The following is a 13,972-nucleotide window of genomic DNA, read 5'->3' on the forward strand; positions in this document are numbered from 1 at the left end:
GAATTGTAAGATTATATTGCTGAAATTACTATATATATATATATATATATATATATATATATATATATATATATGAACTGCTTACATTTAAAATATATATATTTCAGTAGAGAATGACTCATGGCTTTAGCCTAGTATTATGAGAAATCAATGCTGCTTTGAATTCAAGATGAAGTCAAATATCTGATACCGATTGGTAATGTCTTGGTCCCGTGAGTTGGTGTGTTCAATGGTTTAAGGAAGCCCAGCTCCTGGGGTCCAAAAATCCCAGAGGATGAGCCAGATTGCATACGGGCAGGAGGCGAGTCTGTGGGTCAAAAAAACAACATCTTATACAAACATAGCTTTACTGGGAGTTAAAGTGATGGACAAAAATGTAATTCTGTCCTCAATTACTCAACCTTTACTTGTTCCAAACCTTTATGAGTTTCTTTCTTCTGTTGAACACTAGATATTTTAAAAAGCTGAAAACCTGTAACCACTAACTTGTAGAAATAACAATTATTATGGAAGTCACTCAATGGTTAGAGGTTTCCAGCTTCCTTCAAAAAGAAAGAAACTTGTGAAGGTTTGGAACCAATTGAGAGTGAATAGATATTTTCATTTTTTGGGTGAGCTCTCCCATCCAGGAGATATTAGGTGAAAATCCTAAATTCGTCAAATTTGGTGTACAATAATAAGCCCTTCCCCTAAACCTATTTTGGGCACTGTAAAAGACTGTTATCAGCACTAATGGACGCACTCTGCTGCCAGCTGCCTGTTTCTCTGAATAGTGTTGTGAGGAATAATGAGACAATGACTTGCTTTCTTTCACCAAACACTGTTGGGTAAACACCGTGTGGCCTCTAGCCAGATGTCACCAAATGCTGAGTAGCCCCCCCTAGCTCTCTTTAACCCCAGGTTTCACCCCCACCCCCGTATGTCCCCTCCCCCCCTGAACAGAACATGACCTCTGTGCATGCTGAAACCAGCAAAAGATGGACAACCTCCACTGGACAGATGCAGTGTGTGTTGTCTTACACTGGACCTCCAGTAAACACCAGAAAGCTTTTAGAACAAAACCGTGCGACCAGGCATACAATATTTGATGGTCCACACGTCCACTCACCTGAGAGGGGGAAGGGAGATGGACTGTGGCCATTTGTGTCTCCATTTTCTTTGCTGCTTAGTGAGGATGAGGAACTAGGCTTGGATGAAGAAGCACTATTTGAGAACGGTCGTGTCTTACAATCTGTGTGTAGAAAAAAAAAAAGATGTTTGATGAAACATTCTTCTCTTTCAAATCAAACAGGTTTAGTTATAATAGACATTACTGTATTTCATAGTTAAATTACTTTTATATAATTTCTAAATAAAGAATCTCAATGTGGCAGCTCAGTCCGTGGTGGCAACACCTGATAAAGCAGGGAATAAGCTGAATGAAAGTGAGGGAGTAATCACATTGCAAAAAGTACAGTATAGAGATACTCTGTTTCCTCTATTTTGTGATTCATAAGCATTTTTAAAACATTTACGCTTTTGAATTGCATTAAGGGGCCTTGATCTCTGCTCTAACGTCTTGTGATATTGAAAAGTTTAACAAAGTGTAATTTTGTGTCAATTTTGCAGTTTGATATGTCTGAGATGGTCATGTAAAATAGGGATGTCCAGATGCGATCAGAAATCGGGCCCGATCACACGGTTTCAGACTCGATCGGAATCGGACGTTACCTCCCAATCAAGACTCTAATATATATATATATATATATATATATATATATATATATATATATATATATATATCATGCTAAACAAATAACATGTTATTGCTATACCCTATGTTTATGGATTAGAGATTTGAACAGGTCACGGTGTACAAACCATACGGGAATATTTGACCCAGAAATGAAAATAACTTCATCATTTATTCTCCTTCATATGGTTTAAACCTTTTGGAGAACTATTATCTTAAGAACTATTGATTTGGGCTTAAAATAAAAAAAAAAATTTATGACAAAAAATGTAAATATACACTGTAAAACCCGACAGTCAACTTTATCAAATGAAATGAGTGTAGTTAACTCAAAATTTACTAAAAGTTAAAGAAAAGAGTTTTTAACTCAGTGTTGAAGGTAATGAGTTAATAAAGACTATAGTCTTTTTTGACACTGTATTATGAACAAACAATCAACATGACCACTCTTTGATCATAACTACACATTAAAGGGTTAGTTCACCCAAAAATGAAAACTATGATATTAATTACTCGCCCTCATGTCGTTCCAGACCCCTGAGATCTTTATCCGTCTTCTGAACAGATATTAAAACATTTTAGATTTAAAATTACTTTTAAAAAGTAATCGATTACACATTACTGATTACTAATGGAAAATATAGGCTTAATATGCTCGACATACTTAACATAATTTGTATGTTTTCAGACACTCATAACATGCGTTCATTAACTCAATAATACTTGTATGTTATGTTGAAAACTCCATGAAAGCAATGTAGAATGTGACAAAATAAGAAGGGTTTTAACAAAATCAGAACACAGTGATGACACAAATTTAAACAAATGTAAACACAAAGCAAAAACAGGGACCTTTGGATAATTAATCATGTTTTTTTAGCTTTTTAACATTCAATTTTTATAGGACAGTATAGTGAAGACAGGAAAGCAGAGAGAGAGGGGAAGGATTGCAAAGGACCTCGAGCCAGGACTCAAACTCAGGTCACCATTATTGGCTATTGGCCCCGATAATTAATCATGTTATTTATCATGATATTTTGCACATGTGCGTAGTACCTTTCCAGCAAATGAGGGCCCCCTTGCACAGAGCACCCTGAGAATTCTTCACCAGGTAGTACTTTAAGTGCTTCTGCTTCTTCGGCTGAGTGGATAACTTCAGGTTGATGTGGTTGGAGAACTCGGTGAAGTAACGAAACCCTTTCTCACCACAACCCACACAGTTCCCTGAAAACCCTTCAGAAATGCACAAGCACACATCACTACTTGCTGTAAAAGTCTCTGATAGAAAGAATAGTTTTATGCTGTTTTATAAACAGACCATGAACATGACCACTATTTGATCATAACTATATAATAAAGGGTTCGTTCATCCAAAATGAAAACTATGATATTAATTACTCACCCTAATGTCATTCCAGACCCCTGAGATCTTTGTTTGTCTTCTGAATAGATATTAAGATGTTTTAGATTGAATCTGAGACTTCTCTCATCCTTCATAGATCACAATTGTCCCAAAGTCCAAAAAATATCCTCATATACCCCAAAATATCCTCAAAACAGACTTTCATATGCTTTCAGTGGACATACCTATCTGAACTTTGTGTAAGTCAGGACCATTGCTGTCTATGGAGGATAAGAGAGCTCTCAGATTTCATCTAAATTATCTTAATTTGTGTTCCAAAGATAAATGAGGTTGAATGGGGTTCTCAGGTGTTTGGAGAGTAATTATTGACAGAATTAAATTTTTTTGGGTGAACTAACCCTTCAAAGTTTGATAGGTTGTGAAAATGTATTGGAACACCAACCTAAAAGTGCATTTTTCCCATTCTCATCTGGCAGGAAGCGCTTGTCCACTGCACAGACGAGGATGTGCTCTGGGATGCTGGGCGATTTAGCTCCGACCAGCTCAAACCCTGCAGGAACCTCAATAGACTCTGTTGCCATGGAAACCAGGCGCAGATCTTTTCCTGCTTGACAGAACCCTGGGCACAGATGACTTGAGTCAGCTATACAGTGAAAAAGCATCATGATTCACAGTTTGCACAACGTTTCAATGCTACCGTCTGCAGTTCTGTATTGTCATTATCATGTATTTCATCTTGACACTGGCAAATTGTATCTAAATCGACTACTTACATTTTTAATGCACATTATTTTGCAAAGCACATGCGAAGATTTACTGTAAATGTACGAGAATTATTAAACTTTGAAAAAGAAAAATTAAAGGGTTAGTTTATATTAAAACAGTTCTATCAATGTCTCACCCAAAAAATTTTTTTAACACTCCGAGACTTTCATTCATCTTTAGAACATATCTCAAATAAAAATATCTCAGATGAAAACGAGAGCTTCCTGATCCACCACAAGCTTGTTCAAAGTCCAGAAAATGAACCAAAAACATCTTCAAAACAGACCAGTGCACAGCATTTGCGAACATATGCCTTATACTGACACTGAAAGTGAGAAAGGGAGAAGAAAGTGTTGATTAAAGTCATTACTTTTGTTTTATGAGAGCACAAATAGTATTAAGATTGAACCACTGGAGACAAATAATTTGCTTTTTGGTACCTTTCTAGATTTTGAATGAATCAGAAACGTACTGTTTATGGAGGATCAAGAAGCTGTCAGATTTCAACTAAAATATCTTAATTTGTATTCTGAAGGCAAACGAAGGATCTCAGAACCTTGGAAAGATATGAGGGTGAGTTATTAATAACAGAATTTGCATTTTTTGGTGAAATTATTGCTGTTTTGTGCAGCTAAATATATATTGGGAGCCCATGCACATTAAAATGTAAGATTTCGTATCTTTAACTGCCTGCTCTACCAAATGAGTGACCATATTTTGACTGTTGTAAATATTGACTGTTAAAGTAATTTAAAGAATGGCTGTTTTAGATAATGGTTTACACACACACACAGCATTGTTAGTTTACAAAAAAAAAAATCAAACATAATCCTGTTGAACAACTACACTTGATTTTGGTTATATTGTAAAACAAGAAAACAAATGAGAATCTGAAATATTTTATGGCATACTTAAAAAAATAAAAGATTATTTGGTATTAAAATTTTGTAAATAAATATTTACAAAATATTTATTTAAATTGAAATTGAAAATCATGTTGACGTCAGAACAAAACGTCAGACTGACGTCAATGTCCTATGTCCGACCTAAAATCAACCTGAAATCTACCAAATATCAACGTCTAATCATGTTACGCCTTGACCTTGTGTGGACGTTACCATTATGACATCTATCAGACTTTGGATTTTGGCCACTTTCCAGCACAACCTAAAATTAAGTAAATATCAACACAATTGCTAATATTATAGCATGATTGACATTTTATACTCAATTATTAAAAGTTGTCCTATGAGGTTATACTGGAAGACCAGGCAGGTTTCTGTAAAGAGTACAGATGTAAAGAGTACATGTATTCATGGTTTCTTTTTAGTTATTTATTCATTTCAAGGTGTTTAGCTCTGTTATATTCTGTGATTGTCTCCAAAGTGTGTTTGTGTATTGCTTGTGCAGTGAAATACACTGTTAATATTGCAGGGTTCCACACAATTCCTTCATGTTGTCCCAACACAAATCGATTTGGTTACCTTACTTGTTTTTACAAATTTAAGTGGATTGAATATAAAAAAATTATGTTGTCACCACAAAGCCTCAACTATTGTGTTGTTTTAGCTCATTTTAAATAAGCAGTTTGAACAATAAGCAAACATTATTTTTTGATTGTACAGACTAAACAGAATGTCAAACCTTTTCATTACTGTATGGCTAGATTATATGTAAACTATATTTGCATAAAGCAAACCAGAATACTGCTATCAAAGTTTTGATTGACGAGAACTATAACCCAGCTAAAGACGATTGCTGTGATGTTTATGATTAGGGTTGTGTATCATTTAGGGTTATTTTGATACCGGTGCTTAATCGATACTTTTAAAATGGTATCGGTGCCAAAACGGTGCCTGAACCGATACTTTTTAGCCACAAAATTATTTGACAAAAAAAGATTTTAACCATTATAATTGAACAATATAAATATATATTTATAATAAGTTTAAAGTAAACATCAATTCATATTTTATATATATTTCAATTGCATTAATATATTTCTTTTGATCATTTGTTTGTTAGCATGAATGCAAGATTTGCATTATGCTATTAAAATTACATTAACTTACTACTAACCTGTGGTAAGGCTGTCATCAAAATCAGGGAACATCTTTTTTTCTGGGTTTGGGACTTGTGACTACTTTTACATGGACATCAGTGATCTAATGATTTACCTTAATGTGAATAAGACAATAATATGATTCAGGTGTTTACATGAGATGCTTTTTGTATGTTACATTTCATGATTCCCAGTTACATGTTATAGCACATAGATCCATTAATGTCATTGCGTCACCAGCCCATAACTGTTCCCTCCGCAGTTTGTGTCTGTGGTCCTTTAAGATAATCAAAAATCACTGTTGACGTGGTAGACTCTTGATCAGAGTATTGTCTTAATCATATTAAAATCCGAGTTTTGGTGTCCATGTAAACGTACTCACTGAAAGTGCCAGATGATGTCACAAGTTGTCAAAGACAGTCCATTCCTCATCTTTAAGTTGATTCCATGAGCCGTCAAATTTCCTAAGTTTGACGTGTTTCCTCCCTTACACACAACTTTTGTAAAGCATCTGCTGCATGTTGGTGTATCAGAATCCTTTCTTGTAAAGTATAACTTTTTTTTTTATTTTTGAAATATTTCCCAAATGATGTTTATGTTCTTACTTTAGAATGCTTAGTTTAAGCAAATTAGATGAACGCGATCATGCGTGTTGATGAAGGGATTCGCTCACCGCATGCGCCGTATTGCGCACTTTGCCTTCTATAATCAACAAGAACAAATGCCTGACATCACTGACGGTGTCTGTATCCCTCAAAGCTGTTTAGAATAAAATATTTAGAGACGGTGTGACAACGCATACTTATGTGTGCCTTTGATGCACCCCTTGATGTTTCTTACGTTCTTGTCGCAGCACCAGTGGCACCAGGATCACAACAACAACAAAAAATTAGATCCCACTTTATATTAAATGGCTTTACCTTCTATGTACTTACATCAAAATATAAATACAATGAACTTAATTTGTTCATAATGTATTGCAGTAATCTTCTGGTTCTCTTGAGGTGGGATATGGGTCAGATTAAATGTTTAAGGGTGGGTTAAGGTGTATGGTAAGGTCAACAGTGTAATTACAAATGTAAATACAGAATTTATTTGATTACAGATGTTACTACATGCAGGTATTTAATCAGTCATAAGGACAATGTAAAAGCATGTATTTACACAATGAGTACATTGTAACGAATGATCAATTACAGTATAAGTCAGGGGTGGGCAAACTCCGTCCAGGAGGGCCGGTGTCCTGCACAGTTTTGCTCCAACTCTGATCAAACAAATCTGCTTATAGATAATTAGTGGTCTTGGAGACACTGATTAGCATGTTCAGGTGTGTTTGATTAGAGTTGAAGCTAAACTATGCAGGACAACGGCCCTCCAGGACCGAGTTTGCCCACCCCTGGTGTAAGTACATAATAGTTATAGCAACTTAATATAAAGTGGGACCAAAAAATGTAATCTATTGACCGCCCTAGTAAAAAATAAGTTCACGTGACAAACTTTGATCATTAGAGTGAGTAAATAATGAACAACTTGTAATCTGTTAAATTTCCAACCATCAACAGTGCAGCAGCCATCAGGAGGGGGTCCTTGCAGGTAAGGCAACGGTGGGCTGCTGGCGTCTGAATCGTCCTCTTCATCCATATCCTCTACAGAATTTGAAGAGTGGCATTTTACAAGCACATGGCTGGACGGGTCGGATCTCAGGCTCAGGTCCATTTTGGGCTTAATATCTGAATGGCAGAACAAGAAAAATATACATTATAATTACCATATAGAGCATAAAATTATCTTCTGAGCTAGTTGTTGAACAGCCAAAAAAAAATACTAATACTAAAATTAAATATCAATTCCTTTAAGACAAATGGCCTTGCTTACCTTCTACATGACCAGGATACTGATCAGGCTCAAGATACAACTGTGTGAAAACCGGCTGTGGATCACCACCGCTTGATCTTAATGAGGCCTCTATTGAGTTATGGAGAGCTTCCTCAAAGCGGGCAGATTTCAGCTGTCCCGCGTATGAATTTCCCATGATCTGAAACAAAATGTCATATTTTTCAATGTAAACTTTGTTTAAATAGCAATCAGTTCAGTTTTGTGTCTTGTCTAAATAGGTTAGACAAGGCTTTCATTTCAAATGTTTCCATCTATAATGAAGATGGGATGGAAGCAAAATTAATGAAATGTTTTTGATGGACTGCAAGATGAGGTTTTCATTCCAGTCTGAACAAGGCTATTTTTAATCTATCATAGAACAGCCCTTGAATCTGTTACATTAAGACTCCAATTTATTCACAGAGAAGTCACTTTTTCAGTGGTTTAAATGACCTCCATTTTGGTCTGAAGTAACATCACACTAGTTTGTTCTTTGATTTTATTTGTAATTATATCTGGGCCTTTACCAGCACAAATAATCAGACACAAAAAAGGAACATAAGTGTTCATACTTCATCAGAAGTCTTACAAGGCTTTATTTTAAAGGGTCATGAATCACAAAAACACATTTTTTGAGATGATGACAGTAATATATATACAGATAAAGTCAGAATTATTAGCCCCTCTTTGAACTTTTTTTTTTCTTTTTCAAATAATTCCCAAATGATGTTTAACAGAGAAAAGAAATTTTAACAGTATATCTGATAATATTTTTCTTCTGGAGAAAGTCTTATTTGTTTTATTTCGGCTAGAAGAAAAGCAGTTTTTAATATTTTGACCCCTTTAAGCAATTTTTTCCCCAACTGTCTACAGAACAAACCATCATTATACAATAACTTGCCTAATTACCCTAACCTGCCTAGTTAACCTAATTAACCTAGTCAAACCTTTAAATGTCACTTTAAGCTGTATAGAAGTGTCTTGAAAAATATCTAGTAAAATATTATTTACTGTCATCATGGGAAAGATAAAATAAATCAGTTATTAGAGATAAGTTATTAAAACTATTGTGTTTAGAAATGGTTCTTCTCTTCATTAAACAGAAATTGGGGGAGAAATAAACAGGGGCGCTAATAATTCTGACTTCAACTGTATATGTCCCACGTTGCTAAAAACACTATTAGGACACATATATGCCATTGTCACCATTGGCTTGCTTGGATTGGGACTTGTGGAGCTGCGCCACGATGGATTTGCTCTTCCATTTTTAGCAGTGAAGTTTAAACCACCATGAACTGAACTAAACTGAACTTCAACTCTGAAATCTGGACTTTGTAAAAGCGCTATATAAATAAACATGAAATGAACTGAATATATTTCACTAGAAAGCTAATTCGTGCTAATTCAGATTAAAAAATAAATTTTGAGACTACGTCACGGCAATGAGATCATTGTGTAAATTCCAGCATGGATATTGGATGTCTGTACTGGCTGTGGTAGGACCTCCAAACCTCCTGGAAGGGAGGTCTGACCATCTATAATGCAATAAAAATTCCTTTTTTCCTTGGTATTCTTTGGTAAATCTATATTGTGCTTTATGAACAATGAACAAGTAGGAGTTAATGTGCAGTCAATTGGTCATTATCACAAAATAAACTTAATAGGATGATCAATGACCTGGTGTCAATACCAAATGTCTCATTTCATTAACCTATTTATTAATATATTAATTCATTAATTTACTTATTTATTTCACAATGAAGGGACACTGTACATTAATCAATATTCCTCAGTCATGTAAATGTACCCAAATTGGCCCAAAGACAAGTTTCATTGGTCATCATCTCTTTGCCAGATGTTACTTGCCAAAATACCAACAAAATACAAACTCCACAAAAGTAAAAATAAATTAAACAAATCCAAAATTAATTGTACATATTCTCACGATTCTCCAGAACAGCTCAGCTGACAAATAACAATTTGGTTATGTAATAGTATTCCTTCCGGTTCATTCCGCTGTGGCAACTCCAAATAAATAAGGGACTAAGCTGAAAGAAATTGAATGATTGATGGTACTAATATGTGAATTTATGATATCAATAAGAAATTTTAGGTAAAAACATGCACCTTTTGCACTGCTCCATTGACAGCTTTTGTACCTTTATTTTGAAAAGTGTACATACTAATAGGGCTGCCAACATACATGCAAAACATTTATTTATTTAGTTAGTTTTTTATTAACAAAGAGACACTGTCCATTAATCAACAATCCTCAATAATGTAAATGTACTCAAATTAGCCCAAGGACAAGTTTTCATTAGTCATCTCTTTGCCAGATGATACAGACTAAAATTCCAACAAAATACAATTTCGACAATCATAAAAATAAATTAAACAAATATAACAATAATCCAAAATGAATCATACATATTCTCTGGATTCTTCAGAACAGCTAAGCTGACAAATAACAATTTGGCAATGTAATAATCTTTAATTACACACCCACACATTAAATACAGTAAACATTTATATTGAAAAGAAACAGTACCCAATTATTATAAACAAAGACAACCTGTCATGGAATACTGTCATAGAAACAGTACCCAATTATTATAAACAAAGACAACCTGTCATGGAATACAGCTGTTAGCACGTAACAACCAACTACACACATCAGGTATACCCTTTCTCATCTGTCAGACAATATGCTCCACATTGACACTTTAATTTGCACTTCTAGTTGAGCTTTCGTCTTTTACATTTAGAAATAATCTCAGTATTGGTTTCTGTTTGTATTTATCCTACAGCAAATTATGATAAATGAGTTTGTCACTATCAAAGATATAGCAAGGCTCAAGAGTTCAGAGAAAACTGTCAAATATATATAATATATAGTTTAGGTATGTTTCCCAGTACTGGGTTGCGGCTACACTGAAAAACATGATTCCTTGGATTTACTCATTTTTTTTAAGTTAAGTGGTTGTAAACTATTTATTTGGGCTGAATTTAAACAAACAAATTAAGTTGAACATTACCAAATTTAATTTGTTTGTTTAAATTCAACACATATAAATGGTATGCAACAATTTTGCAGACATCATTTTTTTCAGTGTGGAAGGGCATCCGCAATGTAAAACATATGCTGGAATAGTTGATGGTTCAGTCACGGTGACACCCTCTGATAAATAAGGAACTAAGCTGAAGGAAATTGAATGATTGAAGGTACCAACATCTGAATTTATGATATCAATAGGGACATTTTAGGTACAAACATGCACCTTTTGCACTGCTCCATTGACAGCTTTTTAAAAACTTTAATTTTAAGGTGTACACACTAATAGGGCTACCAAAAAACATGCAAAACATCAATGTAGAAAATATCTGCTACAACCAAGAAGCAGGAAGCCACTATACCTTTGATTATATTTCTTCAGCAGCAAAAGGACAAGATCACCTCTTCTCCATTGTATATTAAAGTGTAATTGTAGTACTCCTGCACCTATAAACATGAGGCAGATGGTCAAATCACAGTTTGATTTACAGTATAAATACCACATAAATTAGAATATGGTACAACTTGCTGCTGGCTAATACATTGAAAAAACAAGACTAATACACATCTAGTATGCATTTAAATTCGACTATTTAGTTTAGGTCACAATTCACGGTAATAACAAACCATTAACTAACACTATTAGCTTTATAAACTACTAATTAGCTGTTTATTAATAGAATTTAAGGCAGAAGTTGGGCTTAGGTTTTGGGTAGGATTAGGGATGCAGCATAAGATTGTACTTTATAACTATTAAGGAACAGTTATTTCTTACTAATAGGCAGGTAATAAGCTAGTAGTTAATAGCATGAATTGTGACCCAAACTAAAGTGACTATTGCAATATCAGAGACTGGCAATGAGCATAGTTTGATTTAAAGTGCACTGAATGGAGTATTGTGAATAATATGCTGTGAATATTCATCTACGTTATCTCAGATCAGACAGTTGTTTGCAAAGTCGAACAGACTGCAGTGATCTTCAACATATGTAGCTGTTAACTGATAACACTGAAGGATGAGTTACACTGTGACCTCAAGGGAATGTTTGTAGAACACATCGGGGAAAGGAACTCAATGTCTCCTACTTCCAGGCTTACACAAAGAGTGATGGGACAGGTTTTGTTCTTTTGGCCTGTTTAAAACAAGAGTGAAATGTAGTAAAGCTATCAATCAACCAGTTAATACTTCTGGCGTGAGTTTCCAGAGTTTGCAAGGATTATGTGACTGGAACACTTTTGGAAACTGTGTGGGCTGTTTTTGATACAGGTTTTTAAAGACTAGGTTTTGAGATGGATTTGATTAGTTATAAAAAGACAGATCACCTAAAATAATTCAATTACCTCATTACATATGAAGATATTTCGAAGAATGTATGTTGCTGTGACCTATCAAATAATATACTTAAAAATACTATGGAATAAAACTCAAATAGGTTTTGAACAATGGAAGGGTGAGTAAATAAATGAATTTACATTTTTGGGTGAACTATTCCTTTAAGTTAAAGTACCTCTACTTTTACTTACCACCAAGGTAAGGTTCAAGATAAATACAACCATTACAAATAATGAATCAATTATTACACATTCAATTTTTGGAAAAATTTTCACTTTGTGATTGCTAGTGTTGGGCAATACTACTTTTGGCAGTAACTAATACTGTAACGCAAGACTTTTTAAACATATTAACTCTGTTATCGTTACAATTAGGCATGGGATGATAACCGGTTTTAAGGTATACCGCGGTTCAGAAAAGTCAAGTTTTTAAAACCGCTAAACTTTTCTGTTATATTATTCCTAAGGTATTTGTAAGTTTAATACGTAAGAGTTTTTTAGGGCAACAGTAGAATAAGACCCTCTACATCACAAGCTACTGGTCAGTCCATGATTCAGGAAATATCGGAAAAACAAACCTCTTATAAACCAACACCCAAAGCTGAACAGTGCAGTGGCTTTACTTTATATCCAAATAAATGAAACATATCCAACTATTACTTTTCAAGTTGAGAAGAAATCTGTTTTTGAAACTAATGAAGACAGCAGAAGTCATTAACTTATTTTTATTATTTAGCGTGACATGTTACTGTTTCAAAATATTTTAAATATTAAAAAAAATATATCAAGTTTAAAGGGGTTGTTGTATTTTACCAAGACATTTAAAATTAACTTATTTTAGAGCAGTAATCACAATACTGTGATATCGCAAAACCGTGATATTTTTACCCAAGGTTATCATACCGTCAGAATCTTATACAAGCCCATGCCTAGTTACAATATGATGCGTTTGTCCGTTACTTGGTAAATTGATTACCAACAGAACAAAATCTAATAGAGATTGCAGTGAAAAGCGATGTGTGTTACCATATTAAAACACGTACCATTGCACAAAGGATGTGGATCAGGTTTTCAGATAAAAGAATTAACATGGCAAATTTTTTACGTGACAATGGATGAGTCAAATCGACTGATACCACCACTGAATATCTCAACAACTAGCAGCACGCCCTATTTTACAAAGCTCACCGGAGGCCTGTTGGGCCAAGTTTCATCTAATCACTTATCTAGGTACTATGGTAAGCAGAGGAAAAGTAAGGTAGCAGAAAATGAACACAGTTCTGTGCTGCCTTCAGGGCTTTCAGAGTCCAGTTTGACTGCTAATGACATTTAAGGGGTGTTAAATGCTAATATGGACATGCCTGCAGAGAGCCCTGCCTTTAGGCTGTAAGCTGTTTCTGTTCCAGTCACCTCTTACTGCTTCCATGCAGGCTTTCAGTTTGCTTTCTAAATCTGTCTGATTATGCCTTCACAGAAGCAAAGAAATCAGTCACATTGAAACATTGAAAACATGCAAGCAGTGATCAACACTTAGGCTACAAATAACATGTATACTTACAACCAAGGACTCTGTGTGTTGCAAGGCTGTCTATTCCCAACTAATGAAATCAAAACACTAAGTATAAACAACGCAAATAATAAAGGAAACAACACCTTAGGCAGCCAAAACAAACCAAGCCATAGACATAATTATGTAAACTTCAAACATTTGCTTGCATTGCTGGTAACATCTGTCATGTCTCAAATGATACATTTTGCAATGTGAATTTTTGAATGTGCTCCAACAGACAC

At 34.5% G+C, this 13,972-nt stretch overlaps 1 protein-coding gene across 1 annotated transcript in view; it reads right to left on the reverse strand.

Moving 5' to 3' along the window:
- Positions 1–13,972, reverse strand: part of greb1l (GREB1 like retinoic acid receptor coactivator) — a 119,733-nt gene that overhangs the window by 48,733 nt on the left and 57,028 nt on the right. Inside the window, exons 2-8 of the mRNA XM_056472812.1 lie at positions 11,212–11,296; positions 7,798–7,957; positions 7,476–7,652; positions 3,538–3,714; positions 2,789–2,965; positions 1,109–1,231; positions 191–307 (exon numbers count right to left, since the gene is read on the reverse strand). Of these exons, the coding sequence (XP_056328787.1) occupies positions 191–307; positions 1,109–1,231; positions 2,789–2,965; positions 3,538–3,714; positions 7,476–7,652; positions 7,798–7,954 (928 nt within the window). The 5' untranslated portion in view covers positions 7,955–7,957; positions 11,212–11,296. The remainder of the gene's footprint in view (positions 1–190; positions 308–1,108; positions 1,232–2,788; positions 2,966–3,537; positions 3,715–7,475; positions 7,653–7,797; positions 7,958–11,211; positions 11,297–13,972) is intronic.

The sequence above is a fragment of the Danio aesculapii genome, chromosome 2 (genome assembly GCF_903798145.1).
Source record: "Danio aesculapii chromosome 2, fDanAes4.1, whole genome shotgun sequence".
NCBI classification, from domain to species: Eukaryota; Metazoa; Chordata; class Actinopteri; order Cypriniformes; family Danionidae; genus Danio; species Danio aesculapii.